Genomic DNA, 20,414 nt, shown 5'->3' with positions numbered 1-20,414 from the left:
TCTGTGCCTCCTGGATCTGGATGTCTCTTTCCTTTCCCAGATTAGGGGAGTTTTCTGCTGTTTTTTTTCTTGAAATAACTTTTGTGTCCCCTTTTCTGTCTCTTCTTCTTCTGGGACTCCTATAATACAAATGCTTTTACATTTGATGGAATCATTAATTCCTCTAAGTCTATTTTTGTGTTCCCTAATTCTTCTTTCTCTTTTTTTACCTTCATTATTTTCCATTATTTTGTCTTCTATATCTAAATCGTTCCTCTGCTTCTTCCAGCCTGCTGTTCATTGCATCAAGCCTGTTCCAATCTCATTTATAGCTTTCTTCATTTCTGAATGATTGTTTTGTAACTCTTTTATCTCTGTGGTAAGGGTTTACCTGGTGTATTCCATTCTTTTCTGAAGCCCAGTGAGTATCCTTATGATTGTTGCTTTAAATTTTCCATTAGGCATGCTACTTATATCTGTTTCACTTAGATCTGTGGGCATGGCCTTATCTTGTTCTTTCATTTGGGATGAATTCCTCCATCGTCGTATTTTGTCTTAAGTCTTTGTCTTTGTCTGTGCATCAGGAAAGCCAGTTATGTGTCTTGCTCCTGAAAGTAATTGTTTGATGATGTCATGTAGTTTCCAGTAGCTGGAACTTCAGGGATTCTCTCTGGTGTGTGCTGCTTCTGTTCTGCTGTTGTGTTTTAGCTGTTCTATCCTTCAGGCCAGTTGCCTGCATAGGCTCTTCTTGTTTGCAGTGTGTAGTGTTTATTCCTTGGCCAGAATATGGCAAGTTTTCACTAGGCTCTGGTTACCTTGTCAAATGCTCTGGTTTCCTGATACTATTTCCACTAGAACTGAAGCCCTGCAGAACTCTGTTGGAAGTTGTAGTTTGGGCAGAATTTTCTGCTGTACTTCTCGGGAAGGAGCCCACCGCACTAGTACTGGTGCAAGCTTGACTGAGAAAGGCAGTCTTCACCAGAGTGCTGTGGTGTGGGACTTGGTGTAAGCACATTAGGAAGCCAGTATAGGCACTGTGCTGATTCCTGCAGCTGGCTCTCTGTTTATGCTGAGGAGCTGGGGAGGAAAATGGCACCTGCCAGCTCTTTTGTTCCCTGAGAGGAGTCTCTGTGAATGCTGCCTCTCAGCAAAACACTCTGAGAAGAGCAAATAATCTCCTACCTGTGTGCCCCAAGCATTTTCTAGATTGCTGTTTCCAAGCTGTCTGCCTCTAGGTTTTTTTTGCCTCCCTTCTCTCCAGGAGCAGCACAGTGCCTGCCAGGCTCTATCCAAGACAATCCTGGTGCCCTTTAAAATTTCAGGCTTTAGACATGTCGTGTGGTAGTGGCTTGTGCTAGTCTTCTGGGGGATGGGCCCACAGCTGTGCTGGGACTGAGGCAAGCTTGACTGAAAAGGACAGTCCCACTATGTGCAGGGGTGTGGGGATTCTCATAAACAAGTTATTTAGCCAGTATTGGGCCTGTGCTGCTTCCCACTGGTGGCTCTGTGGTTATGCTGAGGGGTAGGGGAGGGAAATGGCTCTGGTCAGTTCCTTTGTTTCTGGAGAAGCTTCTCTATGAAAACTGCCTCTCAAGAAAGCCCTCCAAGAAGAGTGAATAATCTCCCCTATGTGTGTCCCAAGTGTTCTTCAAATCACTATTTCCTTGCTCTGCCCCCAGGTTGTTTGCTTGCCTTTTCTCCAAGGGCAAGGCAGTGCCCTCAGGTCTCTATCCCAGCCAAGCCTGCTAACCTTTAAAACTCTTGGCTTTAAGCCCCACTGGTTGTAAGAATTCTTGAAAATCAGCCCCTCTATTTTCCGAGCCAATGGTTTTGGGTAATTGTTCTCCTTTTGCATTCCCCTGTGTGCTCTACTCTTTTGCGCCCTTCTCTGTGACCAAGGCTCCCTCCCCTCTGCAGCACCCATGATCCTTTTCTCACCTAAACCATATCTGTGGACTTACTACCTTCTTCAATGTGGCTTATTCTCTCCCTTTAGTTGTGGAGTTTGTTCTGTCAGTCTTCAAGTTGTTTTCTGAAGTATTTAGGATGATTTGGTTGTTATCTGGTTGTTTGTGGGACACGATGAGCCTAGGGTCCTCCTGCTCCATTATCATCTTTCTCCAGAAAACCAACATATGTATTTTTTTGAGAGAGGAACATAATTCAGTCTATAATACCAAGACTATTAGAGTAATCTTGTTGCTATGGTTACCATACAACCCTAGTCATTGCTCATTCCAAGTTTTTCAGTCCAGTCTCCTTTTTTTTCTCCTACCTCACTAGCTGTTCCTTCTCAATTATTTTTTCCAATTCTTCTTTATCTTTAGATGGTTGGAATATCCCAAGTCTCAGTCATCAGCCACCTTCTTTTTCTGTTTGCCCTCTGAATAAGTGCCCTCAGTTCTCTTGACCTTAAATGTCATCTCTTACTGAATATTTCCAAAATTATATCTCTAACTCTAAATGAGTCTCCCCTGACCTCTTGACAGTTACGTTATCTGCTTTTTTCTTTTTCTTTTTTTTCTTGTCTTTACTTGGATCTCTTGTAGTATTTAAAACTGGAACATTGATTTTTTTTTTTCTACCAGACTATGTAAACCTATTCCTCTTTCAGGATTCTCCAACTTAGCAAAATATCTCTACCATTCAACCAGTTTCTCAGGCCATAAGACCTCAGAGTTGACCTTAATACTACACTTAACACTTGACATCCTATCCATCATCAATTCCTGTCAGTTTGAACCTTAAAAATAAAAGGTTGGTTCTGATGGCTCCTCTAGAAGGAAATAATCTAAATCTAATCACTTCTCATCACCTCTGTTGGTACATCCCCTTATCATATCTTACCTAGACAATTGCAGTGTTCTCCCAACTTGTCTCTGCTTCTAATCTTGTTCCTTCTATAATCTGTTCTATGTGGAGCAACTGTAGTGCTCCTTTAAAAATATAAGTCAGATCCTGTCATTCTCTGGTTTTAAAACCCTTCACCACTAGCAGTTATATACCACAACTCTGCTTTTCTCTTACACTCTAGTTACACTGGGTTTCTGTTTCCTCCAATGGAATGTTCTTTTCCCAGATCTCACTTCATTCAGTTCTTTTCTCAGATACTACCTCAATATGAAAGTCTTTATCTAAAATACCCCATGTATACACTTGAACATTTTTTAATCACCCTCTTTTCTTTTTCGTTATAGCATGTATCATTACTTGAAATTATATTTTTATTTACTTCATTGTCTATCAAGCTTTCCCCACTAAAATATAAATTCAAAGAGCAAGGACTTTGTCTCATTATTGCCTTATTTCAAACTTCAAGCATCATATTAGGTAATCAGTAAATATTTGTTCACTGAGTCAGTGAAATTATTTTGATACATATTCCTAGATAATTCTTTCTAGAGTTCAAGCCCTTGAGATTTCTGCTCAGCTTCATCATTACCCATCATCCTTCCATAATTTCCTCCCTGGCCCCCTAAAAACACAGACAAAAATAAAAACTTCAGTGTCTTCAGTTTCTAACAGATTTAAATTTATACTCCAATACGCTCCACGATTTTACCCCATGTATCTTTGGGTGCTAAACATTTTTTGATACAATGTTTATTTTACTTTTGAACCTAAGTAATCAATCTTCCGTGTCAAAGCTTAACTTTAAAAAATTATTCATCTTGATTTAGATCACTCCCTTGATGGACCCCTTACAAATGGTGATGGCAGAGAGCCTCGGACAGGAATCAAAAGAAAACTACTTAGTGCATCAGAAGAAGATGAAAGCATGGGAAGAGAAGAGAAAGAGAAAAAAGAAACAAAAGAGAAATCACATTTATCCTCCTCAGAGAGTGGAGAGTTAGGATCCAGTTTGAGTTCTGAAAGTACCTGTGGTTCTGATTCTGATTCTGAATCAACTTCCAGAACAGATCAAGATTATGTAGATGGAGACCACGACTATAGCAAATTCATACAAACCAGGCCTAAAAGAAAACTCAGAAAGCAATATGCCAATGGAAAAAGAAACTGGAAGACAAGAGGCACAGGAGGAAGGGGCAGATGGGGCAGATGGGGTAGATGGAGTAGAGGAGGCCGAGGAAGAGGAGGCAGGGGACGAGGAGGTCGAGGAAGAGGTGCAGGTGCCACTAGAGGGAGAGGGAGAGGGAGAGGAGGAAGAGGTACTTCTAGAGGAGCCACCAGAGCCAAACGTGCACGTATTGCAGATGATGAATTTGATACCATGTTTTCAGGACGTTTCAGTAGACTGCCTCGAATTAAAACAAGAAACCAAGGCAGGAGGACTGTTTTATATAATGATGATTCTGATAATGACAATTTTGTGTCCACTGAAGATCCTCTGAATCTTGGTACATCCAGATCAGGCAGAGTGCGTAAAATGACAGAAAAAGCCAGGGTTAGCCATCTCATGGGATGGAATTATTAACAGTTAATAAATTTAGAGTAATTAAAAAAAAATTAAATGGCCTTCTACTGCAGGGAATTTACTAGGAAATCTACAAAGCAAGTTGTGTGGGGACTTCTGCTTCCTTTCACATTGGTGCTTTTCCATTATGCCAGTATACATTTTTTTCAAGACTTTTGATCTCCACACTTCATTATTCAAACAAGCCTTACTTATTAGGCCTTAAATTAAAAAAAAATTCTGCCCACATACACACACACACACACACCCACACACACACACACAACACAGTATGTCACAAACACACTACAGATTTACTACATTAAGGGAGCATTCAGCTTCTTAAGAGTAGCATGACATTTTTATCTCAATGGAATATCCCTCTTTTGCTTTTGTATCACAGAAGTATAGCACCTTCTTACAGAGTTTTATATAGTTTGTTTTTGCCATTTTGATTCTTGTACCCAGTAATAATAACTTTTGCACAATACACCAATCCTATAGGCAGCTATTAAATGTTTACAGTTTCTATATTGTAAGAACGATCTGGATTATTTTACTCTTCCCAGGCTAAACTTTCATTGTACTGAACTGAAGTATATATTTATACTACAGTTTTTGGGGGGTGGGGGGATCTTGATATGCTTTTCATTGATTTGCTTAATTCATGTTAAAGGTGAGAAAGGGTTGGTGCCTTGTAAATATGTAGCAAATCTTTGTGGTGTGTCTTGATGTGTGCATTAACTTTATTAAAAAATAACATTTGAGGTATCGATCTAGACAAGGTGCCAAATGCAAAAGTTTCTTGCATCCATTTTCTTTTTCCTATTATATTTTATTGCATTAATAGAACTCATGTAGTTTAAAGAATAACATAAACATTTGAAAAAATCCTCATCCACAAAGAATAACTTCTTTGAATAGTAGCTCAGCTACCTCTATTAACTACAACTACTGGAAACATTAAAGAAAATAGATGCTGTTATTCATTACTGACTAAGGAAAAATAGAACAAACTTGGTAGGAATGAATACTCCTATGTTATAAGCTGAGAGGTTGTTAATAATTGTATTGGCTCTCAAAATAATAGTTGTAATTAACAAACTTTCATAAGTGTAGTATGCTGTACCTTAGGCTTTTCTTAGAACATATTTGTGTAAGTAGACTTGGTCTACTACTTATGTATCTCTGCTACCACTTACTATTTACAGCTGTGAGTGATTGGTTTTCATTTGAATTTTAAAATGTAACAAAGCAGCTAGTTTGAATTGGATGTTTTGGCTAGCAAATATTTTGAGTCAACTTTAATAGGTTTTGCTCATACCATTCCAAAGGGTTCTTCTGTTACAATCTTTCAGAAAAGAACCTCATTACACTGCACAATAATATTTGAGTAATTATTTTATAGATTAAAAAATCTTTAAAACCCTTATGGTCTTGTTTACAGCAGTAGAGTGCACATGATTCCATAAGTGAGCTTGAGTTACAAGATCAGTTTTACTCCTCAAATTTGAGAGATTGCAAATTCACTAATTTGTTAAATACTTAGATTTTTAAGGTGAGTGGGATAATACTGATCTCTGTTATTGTAACAGCAGATTTGTTACGCTTAGATCAGACTTTGGGGATAAAAGAAACTTTTTAATGTATTCCTAGTAATCCCAGAACATTTCTTAAGCTAATGTGTTTGTTTCATGCTTCCAACCATTTTATGCATCTGAAAATCCTTAAATGCAAAGGAAGGAGTACATACATAACTTTGCTCTTTTGTTTGGGTTGTTCCTGTACTAACAACTTTAAACAGTTTTCACATGCAGTAAGAATGATGTTCAGGCTTTAAGAAAGTATTGTTATGAATTGTTAATGGCACTAACTTCTGTTACCCTACAGTAGATCAAGCTGATTTTTTTTGTTGTTATACTCTTGTTTTGTTTTGTTTTTTTCACTAAACCAAAACGACTTCTGGTTGTAACTCAGCTGACACTTTTAACCATACTGTAGATTCAAAAACATTCACATTTGAAACTCTACCTTTGATTTTTGCTAATTAGACTAATTTTGCATTTAGACTAAATTGTGCCTGTGTTTTCCTAGAATCAATAACAATTTGGCTTACCCTAATCAAAGTAACATAGATTTACTTAAATTGATGGATATACCCAAACATGTATTGTGTGTATCATTTTAGTGTGAAATTTTTTGACATTCTTCTATGAAGAGCTAATCTCTTCAAATGTAGAAGAATTACCATTTGTGTGATTTTACCTATCTCAAGCTTATTTATAATTTATTTTGAAAAAAAATGCCACATTTATTTCCCATATGTCAAGATTTTCTAGGTTTAGATAATTAGAATAATGAGGCTGAAGACATTTTTAAGCACATTTTATATGTAGTGAAATACTGTGAAAACACTAGTGAACAGCATTTTGCTGTAATATTGATTTCAGTTATTAGGATTCAAAAGTCACCAGGGTATGTTAGATGAGCATATTTGCCATTTATTACAAAACAAACAGATATTTTCTGTTTGCATGCAAATTATTTTAATAAGTGTGAAAATAAAAGTTTGAAAGATAGTATTTTTACTTTTATATCTGAACATTTTCCCCCCAATTTATACTTTGCTTTTTTGTAACACCGCCTCCTGTGAATGTGTTGTAATTTGTATCACACTGAATATTTTACACTTTAGTTTTTTAGAGTACCTTTAAACCTAAATATCAGATTCAGGCATAGCAAAGCAAGTAGGAAATGAGCTGAAATTTTTGAAGAAAAGTCTAAATATTAAATAAGTTGCTAAGAAATAAACACGTGTGTGAGAACATACATATGTATAAGCCTAATCCTATGCTGGATATTAATAGTCAGTGAACTATAATATTTCTCGTGAATGCTAATAATCTTTTAATTCCCAGCTTTAAGATCTTAGCATGTGTATCTGTTTATGAAACAAATTGTGTTTCTTCTATGTCTTTCTGTGTGTATCTCTTCCAGCAATAGGATGCTTTCCAAAACATTCAGTAGCCTATCAGCCTAAGAACTAAATTTGTGTGTGTGTGTGTGTGTGTGTGTGTGTGTGTGTGTGTGTAGATTTTTTTCCAACTTGACACACTTTGTCTCAGACATTAAAAAAGAATATTTTGTATGGAAGACAGCTATATTCACAGTCTACCAACTCTTTGTCTCTGTGTAAAGCACTTAACCTATATATATATACTGCTTGATCATCCACTTCATTATGCCTTATAGGTAAACTAGGTTTTATCATGTACATGTGTCCCTCTATTTTTAATGTATCCTTCCTTCATTTGTTTCTTTTTCTGTTTCCCTTCCCAGAGATCAGGCTTGTGCTAGAATTCTTCATACAGCACTTTGTTTCACCCAGAGGTTGAGAAACTGAGTAGAATTTGAAATAGATTTGAGTGATTTATTATTTTGTTGTTTTTGTTGTAATCCTATAGGTTGTCATCAGACAATAACAGTGACTGAAAAGAAAAACATGAATGCCACTTCTTAGTTTTTGATAAAAAATTGTTGATCATTTTTCAAAATTTGTACATTTGTGGTAGTGATAAACACCTTTATTACTTATATGTCTTGGGAATTATTTTATGCACATTTACCAACTGGCACTAATTTTTAAAGTTAGAATTTTCACATCCACAAAAAGGAAACTTGCACCCTGTATAATTTTCAGCTTGCTGTGATATCCAACATTTACTTTTATTACCAACATTTTGGGTTCCAAAATGAATAGTTCAGCTCTGGGGGAGGGAATGGAACTTGCGACATTTAAAATTCATTGTTTTAAATATTAACCCCATCCCCAACAGTTTTGTGGTACATGAGGCTTTATGAAAATTGTATTGAAAATAGAGTAAGATCACTTTTAAGGCTTGTTTTGAAAATTAGTGTGAAAATATTTTCATGCTTTTTTGATTTTCATTTCTTAGTAAAGTTTCTTTATTAAGTTTTAATTATGAAGTTTACCAAGTTTTGTTTAAATTCTAATATAAAGTTAATTTTTTTTCATGGTGCTGTATTTTGTGAACTATGAGTTGCCCTCAAGTTTCTAGACATTTATTTCTTATATAGCCTTATTCTTGATTATTTTCTTTTCAATCATTCCTCCCCTGCTTACTTTTATCCTCATTTCTCTTACTGCAATGAATACTGCACCTAATTTAGCATACTTCAACAAGACTAGCAATTTATAATTCACTGATGGGAGAAGTACAGTAGAAAGGCCCTGCAGTTTAGAGTTAATGTGTGTTTATTTATATGTATGTCCATTTGTTATTCTTATACCTATCTTAATTAAATCTATAATATGAGACTTTGACATATAAAAGCATGATAAGTATTTTCTAAAAAATAAAACTATTGATACATATAATCACCATTGGTAATTGACTTTTAAAATCACATACAAAAATATTTAGAAACCCAGTTGGGAAATGTGTTTTTACATATGTCACCAGATAACACATTAAGCAGTACTAGAAATGTTAATTTTTTAAACAATACTGTGGTGATGGCAATCAGTAATTTATTTCTTTGTCCTGTAACTTACCATCTTTGTCTTTTGTAATCCCTTACAAAGTATTAACAAAATTGTACCTTATGTTTGTTATTAGTATCCACAAATTTTAAGATAGAAAGTCATTGAGTTAATAGTTAATGTGATGTTGTATATGGACAAAATGTCCTTTAAACTAAAATTCAGTAAAGAAAGGTAAACTAACTGGCTTGGTTTATAAAAGATGTTTTGTTTGGCAGTTACCAGTCACTATAAGCAATTATCTTCAAAGACAAAAAACTGGACTAATTTGTTGGCCATTCTTTATGGGATGTTTACAATAAAATTCCAAGTTGTTTGGAATCAATTGCACTCTTGCTACTTTATGCCTTAACTCAGGTACCAGAGATAATTAACAAGAAGAAAGAAATAAGGAGTTTCCTTTCCATTATTGAGCTTCAGAGATTTTAACATGTAACTCTTGGGCCCTTTCTTTCTTGTTTCTTTATTATATATTTTATTACTGTTTTTTATTTGAAAAACTAGACTGCTTATCAAAGAAAATTAAGGTTTTTTTTTTGCCATTGCAGATATTCTTTAGGTCACTTTTAGGTAATAAATGTTTTAATATTTTAAGTGTGGGCTGCTTGGTGTATTAAATAACAGCCTGCAAAGCTTTAGTCAACATTTTGTTTTGAAATGAATAGATTTCTAATGTCTTTATGGTTTATAAGTTTTAACAGCTAAGCTATGAATCCCTGGCATTTTTTTATTTACAATAATATTGCCCACAGAGGCTTAACTGTATTATAAATATATATGAAGGAAGGAGAGAAGTAAAGTGAGAAGTAACTTTTGATCCAGGAGTTGAAAGCCCTAACATGAACATTTACTCTACTTAATGCACTGGGAATTTTCTTTCCAGTGGTAAGAACTTCACTTGGTTCAAGGTAAGTAAACTGGCCAAAGACTGGACTGTATGTTTTATACATATATCGTCTGTTTTATGTATTCAGAATCAAGAAACAAGGTATTTAGAAAAAATACCATCTTTGTCTTCTCATACAGTACCCAATGGCTATGAAAGTAGCCCAGATTTTCACAATATTTGGAGTAAGACAAAGATATATTGTTTGATATTTGTCTTTAGTTGCTTGATTGGTTAAAGATAGCCCTATTAAAGATGTAAAAGTATACATTAAAATTTCTTTAGTAGCAGGCTTTGATGTCTGGCTTCACCTGCTAGGTTTTTTTTAAATAAATAATTTTTATAACAAAATATTACAGCAGTATTCAGAAGAAGATCCATTTTTTTCCTAGTTGACAAGGCCAAGAACAAAGTACTATCTACCCTCTTTCTCAGTTATATGCCAATATAACTTATTATATAAATTATATAACAATTTAAAGCTACTTGCCAAAAACTCAAAAAGTAAATTGAAGCCGATAATATATTGAACCTGTGAGTTGGTTTTCTTGGGATATTTAAGCCCATACACTTTACTTATATTTGCTATCTTAGATCTTTTATATTATTACTTAAATGCTATTTTATGCTACATATGGCTGGAAAAACAAATATATTATTACATTTTTTTATGGTGCTAATGCTTTCCCAAAGTTTTGAGGAAACATTTTTTTTCTTTTTCTTTCCTTTCTTTGTAACTTTAGAATGGTTTCCTTTGCCAGCTGCAGCAATTGCTTTAATAAAGTTACCTCTTATCTGGAGATTATCTGGAGATTACAAGAAGCTAATAAATTTAAGTTATTATTAACAAATTAAAGTTTGAGTTTGATATTGGAGAATTTTTAAAAACAACTTGCAAAAGCTAGTGTCCTTTCATTAATGCATAAATTTTGAATTGTCAACTTTCCTGCTCAGCATCTTTAGGATTCTCTTCAGAGAATACATTTTGCAGTAATCTATGAAGAAGTCAAAACAATTCAAATTGCTTGATTTAGGTTACTAATATTACTTGGTAGAATTTATCTTTAGGGTTCTTTTTGTGGTTTTTTTCATGTTACAACTCTAAGAATTTTTGTAGAAACGTTAATTTATATTTGGAATTTTGTGTAGTCAAGTAATTTAAGGCAGTAAAACTTTTTTAAGGTTTTTTTGTTTGTTTTTGCGTGTATCTTTTTTTCTTTTAAAAAAAGTGAATATCATGGGGGTGCCTGGGTGGCTCAATCAGTTGGGTGTCTGACTTCAGCTCAGGTCATGATCTCATGGTTCATGAGTTCAAGCACTGTGTCAGGCTCTGCTCTGAGAGCTTGGAGCTTAGAGCCTGCTTCAGATTCTGTGTCTCCCTCTCTTTCTGCACCTTCCCCACTCACACTCTGTCCTCTCACTGTCTCAAAAATAAGTAAACATTGAAAAAAATTTTTTAAGTGAATAGCACGTTAAAATGAGATTTGCAGGGGCGCCTGGGTGGCGCAGTCCGTTAAGCGTCCGACTTCAGCCAGGTCACGATCTCGCGGTCCGTGAGTTCGAGCCCCGCGTCAGGCTCTGGGCTGATGGCTCAGAGCCTGGATCCTGTTTCCGATTCTGTGTCTCCCTCTCTCTGCCCCTCCCCCGTTCATGCTCTGTCTCTCTCTGTCCCAAAAATAAATAAATGTTGAAAAAAAATTAAAAAAATAAAATGAGATTTGCAGCTCAAATTGTATAATCATTGTTAGGGAGATATTTTGTTACACTTGCACACTGTTCATCTAAAAACAGTGAGGTGCTGATGTTTCTGAATTGTTTCCATTTATTAAATTTTGATGTATAAATTAGAGCAAACCTTGTATCTAAAAATGTAAGTGTTAAATTTCTCTAGTCTGATCGTAGGGAGCAGAAAATATGCCCTCTATATTCTCATAGTCACATCACCAAGTAATCCTTTCACTTTTAGATGTTGTTCATTTTTATTGTGATTGTGGTTAATAGTTTTCATGATAAAGAAAAATAGTATTAAGGAAAAATAATAGTTTGAGTTTATGGTAGATACATTTTTGCATTATAATTGCCTCAAAAATATAAGACTGGTAAATACAGTAAAAAGTTTTCAACACTGTAAAAATACTAATCTTTTATCACTTTGCTTATAATTATTCAAAGAGAAATTATCAGAGAACAGTCTGAGATAATAAGTCACATGTGGGCATATCCTTCACTGATACATTTGAGGAACTCCAGATACATACCGGGATCTCATTCATTGAAGAAGATATTTACCAGCAGGAATTTTAGCCCATATTTATATCAGTGATAAAAGATGGCTAAAGAAAGACTAGTCTGTCTCTTCCCAGACTTGCTTATTTGTTCATTAAACATTTGATGAGTACCTTCTATGTGCCAAGCACTGTAATTCTATAAAGAGCTTTAGAGTTTACAAAGACCATCCCTCAAACATATTCTAAATCACCAGAATGCAACTATTAATAAATTCCACTTTTCAGATGAGAAAAATGAGTTTCAATGAAGTCAAATCATGTGTAAAGGTCACATGGCTAGTAATAGAAAAGCCTTGATTCCTCCAGAATATCTACTTACAAGTTTCCAGTTTTCACCTTTATATCTTATTAATGGGATAATGTCTGGTTCCATTTTCCTCCTTCCTGTTCACCATGAAATGGAGACTCCAAAGTCATGCATGTGTATCTTCAAAATCACAAGTAGGAAAATGAATGGAGCTCTTAAAGTGCATATATTTATACACACACAAGGGTGAATGTCCAAGAAAAATGTAGAGAATTTACTCCTCTTTTTTTTAATTTATTTTATTTAAATTCAAGTTAACATACTGTGTAGTATTGGCTTCAAGAGTAGAACCCAGTGATTGCTCACTTACATATAACACCCAGTGTCTGTGTCTCATCCCAATAAGTGCCCTCTTTAATGCCCATCACCCATTTAGTCCTCACCCAACCAACCTCCCCTCCAGCAACCCTCAGTTTGTTTTCTTTATTTAAGAGTCTCTTATGGTTTGCCTCCCTCTCTGTTTTTATCTTATTTTTCCTTCCCTTCCCGTATGTTCATGTATTTGGTTTCTTAAATTCCACATAAGAGTGAAATCATATGAGATTTATCTCTTTCTCTGACTGACTTATTTTGCTTAGCATAATACATTCTAGCTCCCTCCATGTCGTTGCATATGGCAAGATTTCATTCTTTTTGATTGCTGAGTAGTATCCCAATGTATATATGTACACCACATCTTTATCCATTCATCAGTCGATGGACATTTGGACTCTACATAATTTGGCTATTGATAGCACTGCTATAAATATTGGGCTGCATGTATCCCTTCAAATCAGCATTTTTGTATCCTTTGGATAAATACCTAGTAGTGAACTTGCTGGGCCGTAAGTTATTTCTGTTTTTAACTTTTTGAGGAAACTCTATACCATCTTCCAGAGTGGCTGCACCAATTTGCATTCCCACCAGCAGCGTAAATTGGTTCCCTTTCTCTGCATCCTCACCAACATCTGTGGTTTCCTGAGTTAATTTTAGTCATTCTCACAGGTGTGAGGTCATATTACATTATGGTTTTAATTTGTGTTTCTCTGATGAGTGATGTTGAGCATCTTTTCATGTATCTGTTAGCCATCTGGATATCTTCTTTGGAAAAGTGTCCATTCATGTCTTCTGCCCATTTCTTTACTAAATTACTTGTTTTTGGGGTGTTGAATTTGATAATTTCTTTACATATTTTGGATACTAACCCTTTATCCAATATTCCATTTGCAAATATTATCTCCCATTCTGTTAGGCTTCCTTTCAGTTTTGTTGATTGTTTCCTTTTCTGTGCAGAAGCTTCTTATGTTCATGAAATCCCAGTGGTTCATTATTGCTTTTGTTTCCCTTGTCTCTGGAGACATGTCTAGTAAGAAGTTGCTGTGGTCATAGTCAAAGAGGTTGCTGCCTGTTTTCACCTCTAGGACTTTGATGGTTTCCTGTCTCACATTTAGGTCTTTCATCCATTTTGAGTTTATTTTTGTGTATGGTGTAAGAAACTGGCCCAGTTTCATTCTTCTGCATGTTACTGTCCAGTTTTCCCAGCACCATTTGCTGACAGACTGTCTTTATTCCATTGGATATGCTTTCCTGCTTTGTTGAAGATTAGTTGGCCATACATTTGTGGGTCCATTTCTGAGTTCTCTTTTCTGCTCCATTGATCTATGTGTCTTTGTGCCAGTACCATACTGCCTTGATCACTGCAGCTTTGTGATATAATTTGAAATCCAGAATTGGAATGCCTCCAGATTTGCTTTTCTTTTTCAATGTAGCTTTACCTATTCGGGGTCTTTTGTGATTGCATACAAATTTTAGGATTTTTTTTTATAGCTCTGTGAAAAATTCTATTGATATTTTGATAGGGATAGCATTAAATGTATAGATTGTTTTAGGTAGTATAAACATTTTGACAATATTTGTTGAGTATCTTTTCATGTCTATTAGCCATTTGGATGTCTTTGAAAAAGAAGTATATTCATTGTCTTCTGTCCATTTTTTAACTGGATAATTCAGTTTTGGGGCATTGAGTTTTATAATTTATATATATATATATAGATATTTAGGATACCAACACTTTATCAGATATGTCATTTGCAAATATATTTTACCATTCTATAGATTGCCTTTTAGTTTTGTTGATGGTTTCCTTCACTGTGCAGAAGCTGTTTATTTTGATGAAGTCCCAAAAGTTTATTTTTGCTTTGGTTTCCTTTGCCTCAGGAGACATATCTAGTAACAAGTTGCTCTGGCTGATGAAAAGAGGTTAATGGCTGTGTAATCCTCTTGGATTTTTATGGTTTCAGGTCTCACATTTAGGTCCTTAATCCATTCTGAATTTAATATTTTGTTTGGTGTAAGAATATGGTCCAGTTTCATTCCTTTGCATATTGCTGTCCAGTGTTCCCAACATCGTTTATTGAAGAGACTGTCTTTCCCATTGGATATACTTTCCTGCTTTGTCGAAGATTAGTAGACCACAGGTCTGTGGGTTCATTTGTGGGTTATCTATTCCGTTCCATTGACCTATGTGTCTATTTTGTGCCAGTACCATACTGCCTCCAGCTTTGGTTTTCTTTCTCAATATTACTTTGGCTTTTTTGGATCTTTTCTGGATCCATGCAACTTTTAGGATTGTTTGTTATAGCTCTGTGAAGAATTCTGGTATTATTTTGATAGGGATGTTTTTGAATGTGTAGATTACTTGTAGTAATATTTGTTCTTCCAATCCATAAGCATGAAATTTTTTTTCCATTTCTTTTGTGTCTTCTTCAGTTTCTTTCATAAGCTTTCTATAGTTTTCAGTGTACAGATCTTTTACCTCTTTGGTTGGGTTTATTCCTAGGTATCTTATGGCTTTTGATGCAATTGTAAGGGGGACTTTCTGAGTGGAGGAAAAAAAAAAAAAAGAAGACCAAAACAATAAAGACTACAAAGGACCAGAGAACATCACCAGAAACACCAACTCTACAGGTAACAGAATGGCATTAAATTCATATCTTTCAATAATCACTTTGAATGTAAATGGAATAATGCTCCAATCAAAAAATATAGGGTTTCCAAATGGAATAAAAAAAAATCCACATCCATCTATATGCTGCCTACAAGAGACTCATTTTAGGCCTGCAGATTGAAAGTGAAGGGATGGAGAACTATCTATCATGCTAATGGGGGTCAAAAGAAAGCCGGAGTAACCATACTTACATCAGACAAACTAGATTTTAAAACAAAGTCTGTAACAAGAGATGAAGAAAGGCATTATATGACAATTAAGGGGTCTATCCATCAATATCTAACAATTATAAATATTTGTGCCCCAACTTAAAGCACCCAAATATATAAATCAACTAGTAATAAACATAAATTCATTGATAATAATAGAAGACTTTAATACCCCACTTACAACAATGGACAGATCATCCAAACAGAAAATCAACAAGGAAAAAAATGGCTTTGAATGACACACTGGACCAGATGGACTTAACAGATATATTCAGAACATTTCATCCCAAAGCAGAAGAATACACATTCTTCTTGAGTGCACATGGAACATTCTCCAGAATAGATCACATACTGGGTCATGAATCAGCCCTCAACAGGTACAAAAAGATTGAGATCATACCATTCATATTTTCAGATCACACCAATACAAAACTTGAAATCAACCACAAGAAAAAAATTGGAAAGCCCTCAAATACAGGGAGGTTAAAGAACATTTTACTAAAGAATGAATAGGTTAACCATGAAATTAAAGAAATTTAAAAATACATGGAAGCAAATGAAAATGAAAACACGACAGTCCAATCTCTTTGGGATGCAGCAAAGGCAATCCTAAGAGGAAAGTATATTGCAAAGTCTTGAGAAGTAAGAAAGGTCCCAAATACACAACCTAACCATACAATTAAAGGAGCTAGAAAAGGAGCAGTAAATAAAGCCCAAAGCCAGCAGAAGGGAGATAATAAAGATTAGAGCAGAAATAAACACTATAGGAACAAACAAAAAAAGTAGAATAGGTCAATTAAACTAAAAGCTGTTTTTTAAAAAAAAAATAAACAAAATTGATAAACCCCTAGGCAGACTTATGAAAAAGAAAAGGTACAGGGTCCAAATAGATAAAATCATGAATGCAAGAGAGGAGATCACACCAACACCACAGGAATACAAACAATTATAAAAGAATACTGTGAAAAATTATATGCCAACAAATTGGGCAATCTCAAAGAAATGGACAAATTCCTAGAAACACACACTACCATAACTCAAACAGGAAGAAATAGAAAATTTGAACAGGCTCAGAGCCAGCAAAGAAATTGAATCAGTTATCAAAAATCTCACAACAAATAAGAGTCCTGAGCCAGATGGCTTCCCAGGGGAATTCTGCCAGACGTTTAAAGAAAAGTTAGTACCTATTCTTCTCAAACTCCCAAAAAATAGAGACAGAAGGGAAACTTCCAATCTCATTCTATAAAGCCAACATTACCTTGATTCCAAAACCAGACAAAGACCCCACTAAAAAGGAGAATTACAGACCAATATCTCTAGTGAACCTGGATGCAAAAATTCTCAACAAGATTCTAGCAAATAAATTCAACAGTACGTTAAAATAATTACTTGCCATGATCAACTGGGGTTTTTTCTTGGGATTTTTTCAGGGCTGGTTCAATATGCACAAATTAATGTGATATACCACATTAATAAAAGAAAGGATAAGAACCATATGATCTCTCATCTGATGTAGAAAAAGCATTTGACAAAATATAGCATCCTTTCTTGAAAAATACCCTCAAGAAAGTAAGGATAGAAGGAACATACCCCAACATCATAAAATCCATGTATGAAAGGCTCACAGCTAATATCATCCTCAATTGGGAAAACAGAGCTTTCTCCCTAAGGTCAGAAACATGACAGGGATATCCACTCTCACCACTGTTGTTCAATATAGTAGTACAAGTCCTAGCCTCAGCAAGCAGACAACAAAAAGAGATAAAAGGCATACAGATTTGCAATGAATTAGTCAAACTTTCACTCTTCACAGATGACATGATACTCTGTAAGAAACCCAAAATACTCCACCAAAAACCTGCTAGAACTGATAACGTGAATTTAGCAAAGTTGTAGGATATAAAAACATACAGAAATTGGTTGTATTTCTAGACACCAATAATGAAGCAGTAGAAAGAGAACTCAAGGAATTTACTCCTATCTTACTGTGAGGATTAATTCTGCTAGTCATGTACACTAGTCTGCTTTATAGTACATGATATAAAATTTGTCAGTTATTGCTACCTTCCACACTCTGCTCTTTTGCCAGTTGCAAAATTGAGAATTTGTTTTTCTTTCTCAATTTAGATGGGTTTCATGCATACTTTTCAGAGTGCAGCAAAGTTCCTGACTTAATCCAGGAGTTTTAGTTTAGGGTTTTTTGTTTTGTTTTGGGGTGTTTTTGGCATTCTTTGAACTACCTCTGAGCTTTACTTATTACATAATTTGTCATTCTTCCTTTGAACCCTCATTTTATAAATTTGCCCCAAATCCAAAATGTCCAGGGTAAATAAGACCATTTCAAAAGAAAACATTTACTATCTTTCATATACCCCTACTTCTTTAATATCAGTTGAATGATAGGGACTTTTTTTTTTTTCCTAATTAAGACTTTGGGGCAGGGGTAGTAGTTGGGGGGGGGGGGTTGACTATTCTTGTAAATACAGTAGAACTGCATTGGAGTCCCCGCTTTTGAGTTTTAAAACATTTTTAACGTTTTATTCATTTTTGAGAGACAGAGCGAGACAGAGCATGAGTGGGGAAGGGGCAGAGAGATAGGGAGACACAGAATCTGAAGCAGGCTCCAGGCTCTGAGCTGTCAGCAGAGTCCGACGCCGGGCTTGAACCCACGAACTGCGAGATCATGACCTGGGCCGAAGTCGGACGCTCAACTGAGCCACCCAGGCGCCCCCCTGCTTTTGAGTTTTATAACAGTTCTCTAGAATATATACGGTTATTATTGGAAAAAGTTTCAAGTAATTTAACTCAGGATCTAGGTGTTTGTTACATGGTAGATTTCCATTATCTTAAAGAGCACAATTTTGCAACGGGTTTTGAAAAGCCATTAGGACTGCTCAAGGTATATTTGGTTCATGGCATTTATATTGGTCTCATTCATATTTCACAATTTCAGCTTTTCTAACCAACTTCTACTCATTCTGATTGTCATATAAGGAATAGAAATATTGGTTTGTAACAGAATTGAGGGCTTTTTTTAACCAACAAAGATTGCTGTAAAAAGTAAACAGAAAGGGAGTAGAAAATAGAGTATTAATTTTCTCTGGGCTTGCTGCCTAATTCTTAGTAAATCAGTTCTGCCTTATTTGGGGCTTCAAAATAGAGTTTATTTTTCTAGTTACATAGCCAAGTCAGGTTTGGCTAACTAATTATATCTACACTAATCTTTGCTTGCATTAAAAATATATATAATCTAAAAATCTGAGTTGGAGTCTTGTGCTGTGGTTAAATGCTATTTTGTGACCTGGCCTATATGTTTGACAGTGTGTATTTAGATAGAAGTAGCCTAACATGGAGTCAGGTATTGTGGTTATGGTGAAGGGTAAGGGGAAATGGATAGCTAAGGGGAAACTTTGAATTCTAAGGTCCATCTTAACTAGAGAGAGAAAGTAATGGGGCTTGGAGGGTTAATGCAGAATGAAATTCCTTAGTGTTCAGGGTGTCAAGCACAGCAGCTTCAGAAGCAGAGTAAGGGAAGCCTCACATTTTTTTTTTTTTTGAGTGAAGAGGGGTTACAAAGAGATCATTGGTGGTGATGGTGGGATTTTAATGTCAGAATTGCTGTATTAGTAATAATAGTTAACATTTCTTGAGAGCTCAACACTATTAGGAAGGTATTGTTAGCCCCATTTTGCAGATGAGGAAACTGAGGTATGGAAAAGCAAAGAAACTTGCCCAAGATAATAATAAATGACAGGATTTACACTCAGATATGTTTACAAAATCTGTGTGCCTAACTCTTATCACACATGACACTTCCTATTGGGCTAGTTTTAGTCCTAGCTCTGTCAGAGTCAAGTGCCTTTGGCCACAACCCTTTTCTTTGTTGGTTTCAGATTTTAGCTACACAGAGCTGAAGTTAATTACTAAGTGATTTCTAAGATCCTTATGATTCTATTGTTTTAAATATCTTGCTTATCTTTTCTTTATGCATCTTCCTAATCTCTGAAACATACTTCCATTGGAGGCTCAATTTTCTTAGTAATTTTTTTCTCAAATTTTTGTTTTAATTTCAAATATTGTAAACTTTAAAAAGTATCAGCCACATAAATTACAAGTCTTGATAAACCCAATAGCCTACCAATTAAAGTTATTCATTTGGAGACAAATGTCCATTCTGAACTGCTTTAAGAGGTTTCAGTTTTCACAAAGGAAGGCTTTCAAAATGCAATTTAGGAAGTGTAAAAAAGGTAATTAGAAATATTGACTCCTTGGGGCTCAGTCAGTTAAGCGTCCAGCTCTTGATTTTGGCTCAGGTCATGATCTCATGATTTGTAAGTTAGAGCCCCATGTTGGGCTCTGTGCTGACAGCGTGTGGAGCCTGCTTGGGATTCTCCCTCTCTGCCCCTCTCCCACTCTCTTTCTCTAAAAATAAATAAACTTTGAAACAAAAATATTGACTCCTAGCAATGGCAGTTTGAGGAACTCCACTGATTTCTCAGTGGAACTGGTGAAAACTATTAAAAAACAACCTCTAGAGATGGCCCTGAGCACAAACAGCAAATATAAAAAATAAATCTGCCTAAGAAAATCTGAAATTTCTGTAAGATTAGAATCTATGGTATTTGAACCAAAACAAAGACTACTGTCTTCCTATGCCATCCCAGGTCAGCAAGGTAGAAACTTAGCCTCAGTAAGGCATAGCTTTTACTGAGGCTAAATTCAAGTGAGTGTGGTGGAAGCTCACTTCTGCCCAGCCCCCTCACATGGAATGGAAACTCTGC

The 20,414-nt window shown here is 35.3% G+C and overlaps 1 protein-coding gene across 5 annotated transcripts in view; it reads left to right on the top strand.

Moving 5' to 3' along the window:
* Positions 1 to 18,030, top strand: part of BRWD3 (bromodomain and WD repeat domain containing 3) — a 242,818-nt gene extending 224,788 nt beyond the window's left edge. For 4 of the 5 annotated variants that reach the window (XM_027053775.2, XM_053201414.1, XM_053201415.1 and 1 more), the window contains one exon: positions 3,660 to 11,524. In XM_027053775.2, coding sequence (XP_026909576.1) covers positions 3,660 to 4,414 — 755 coding nt within the window. In that variant the 3' untranslated portion in view covers positions 4,415 to 11,524. Of the gene's footprint in view, positions 1 to 3,659; positions 11,525 to 15,256 lie in introns of those variants that run through there. The other variant, XM_053201416.1, reaches the window with a different exon arrangement.
* The last annotated feature ends 2,384 nt before the right edge of the window (positions 18,031 to 20,414 follow it).

The sequence above is a fragment of the Acinonyx jubatus genome, chromosome X (genome assembly GCF_027475565.1).
Source record: "Acinonyx jubatus isolate Ajub_Pintada_27869175 chromosome X, VMU_Ajub_asm_v1.0, whole genome shotgun sequence".
Lineage (NCBI taxonomy): Eukaryota > Metazoa > Chordata > Mammalia > Carnivora > Felidae > Acinonyx > Acinonyx jubatus.
The sequence above is the reverse complement of the archived record's forward strand: the minus strand, read 5'-3'. Positions and strand labels throughout refer to the sequence as shown.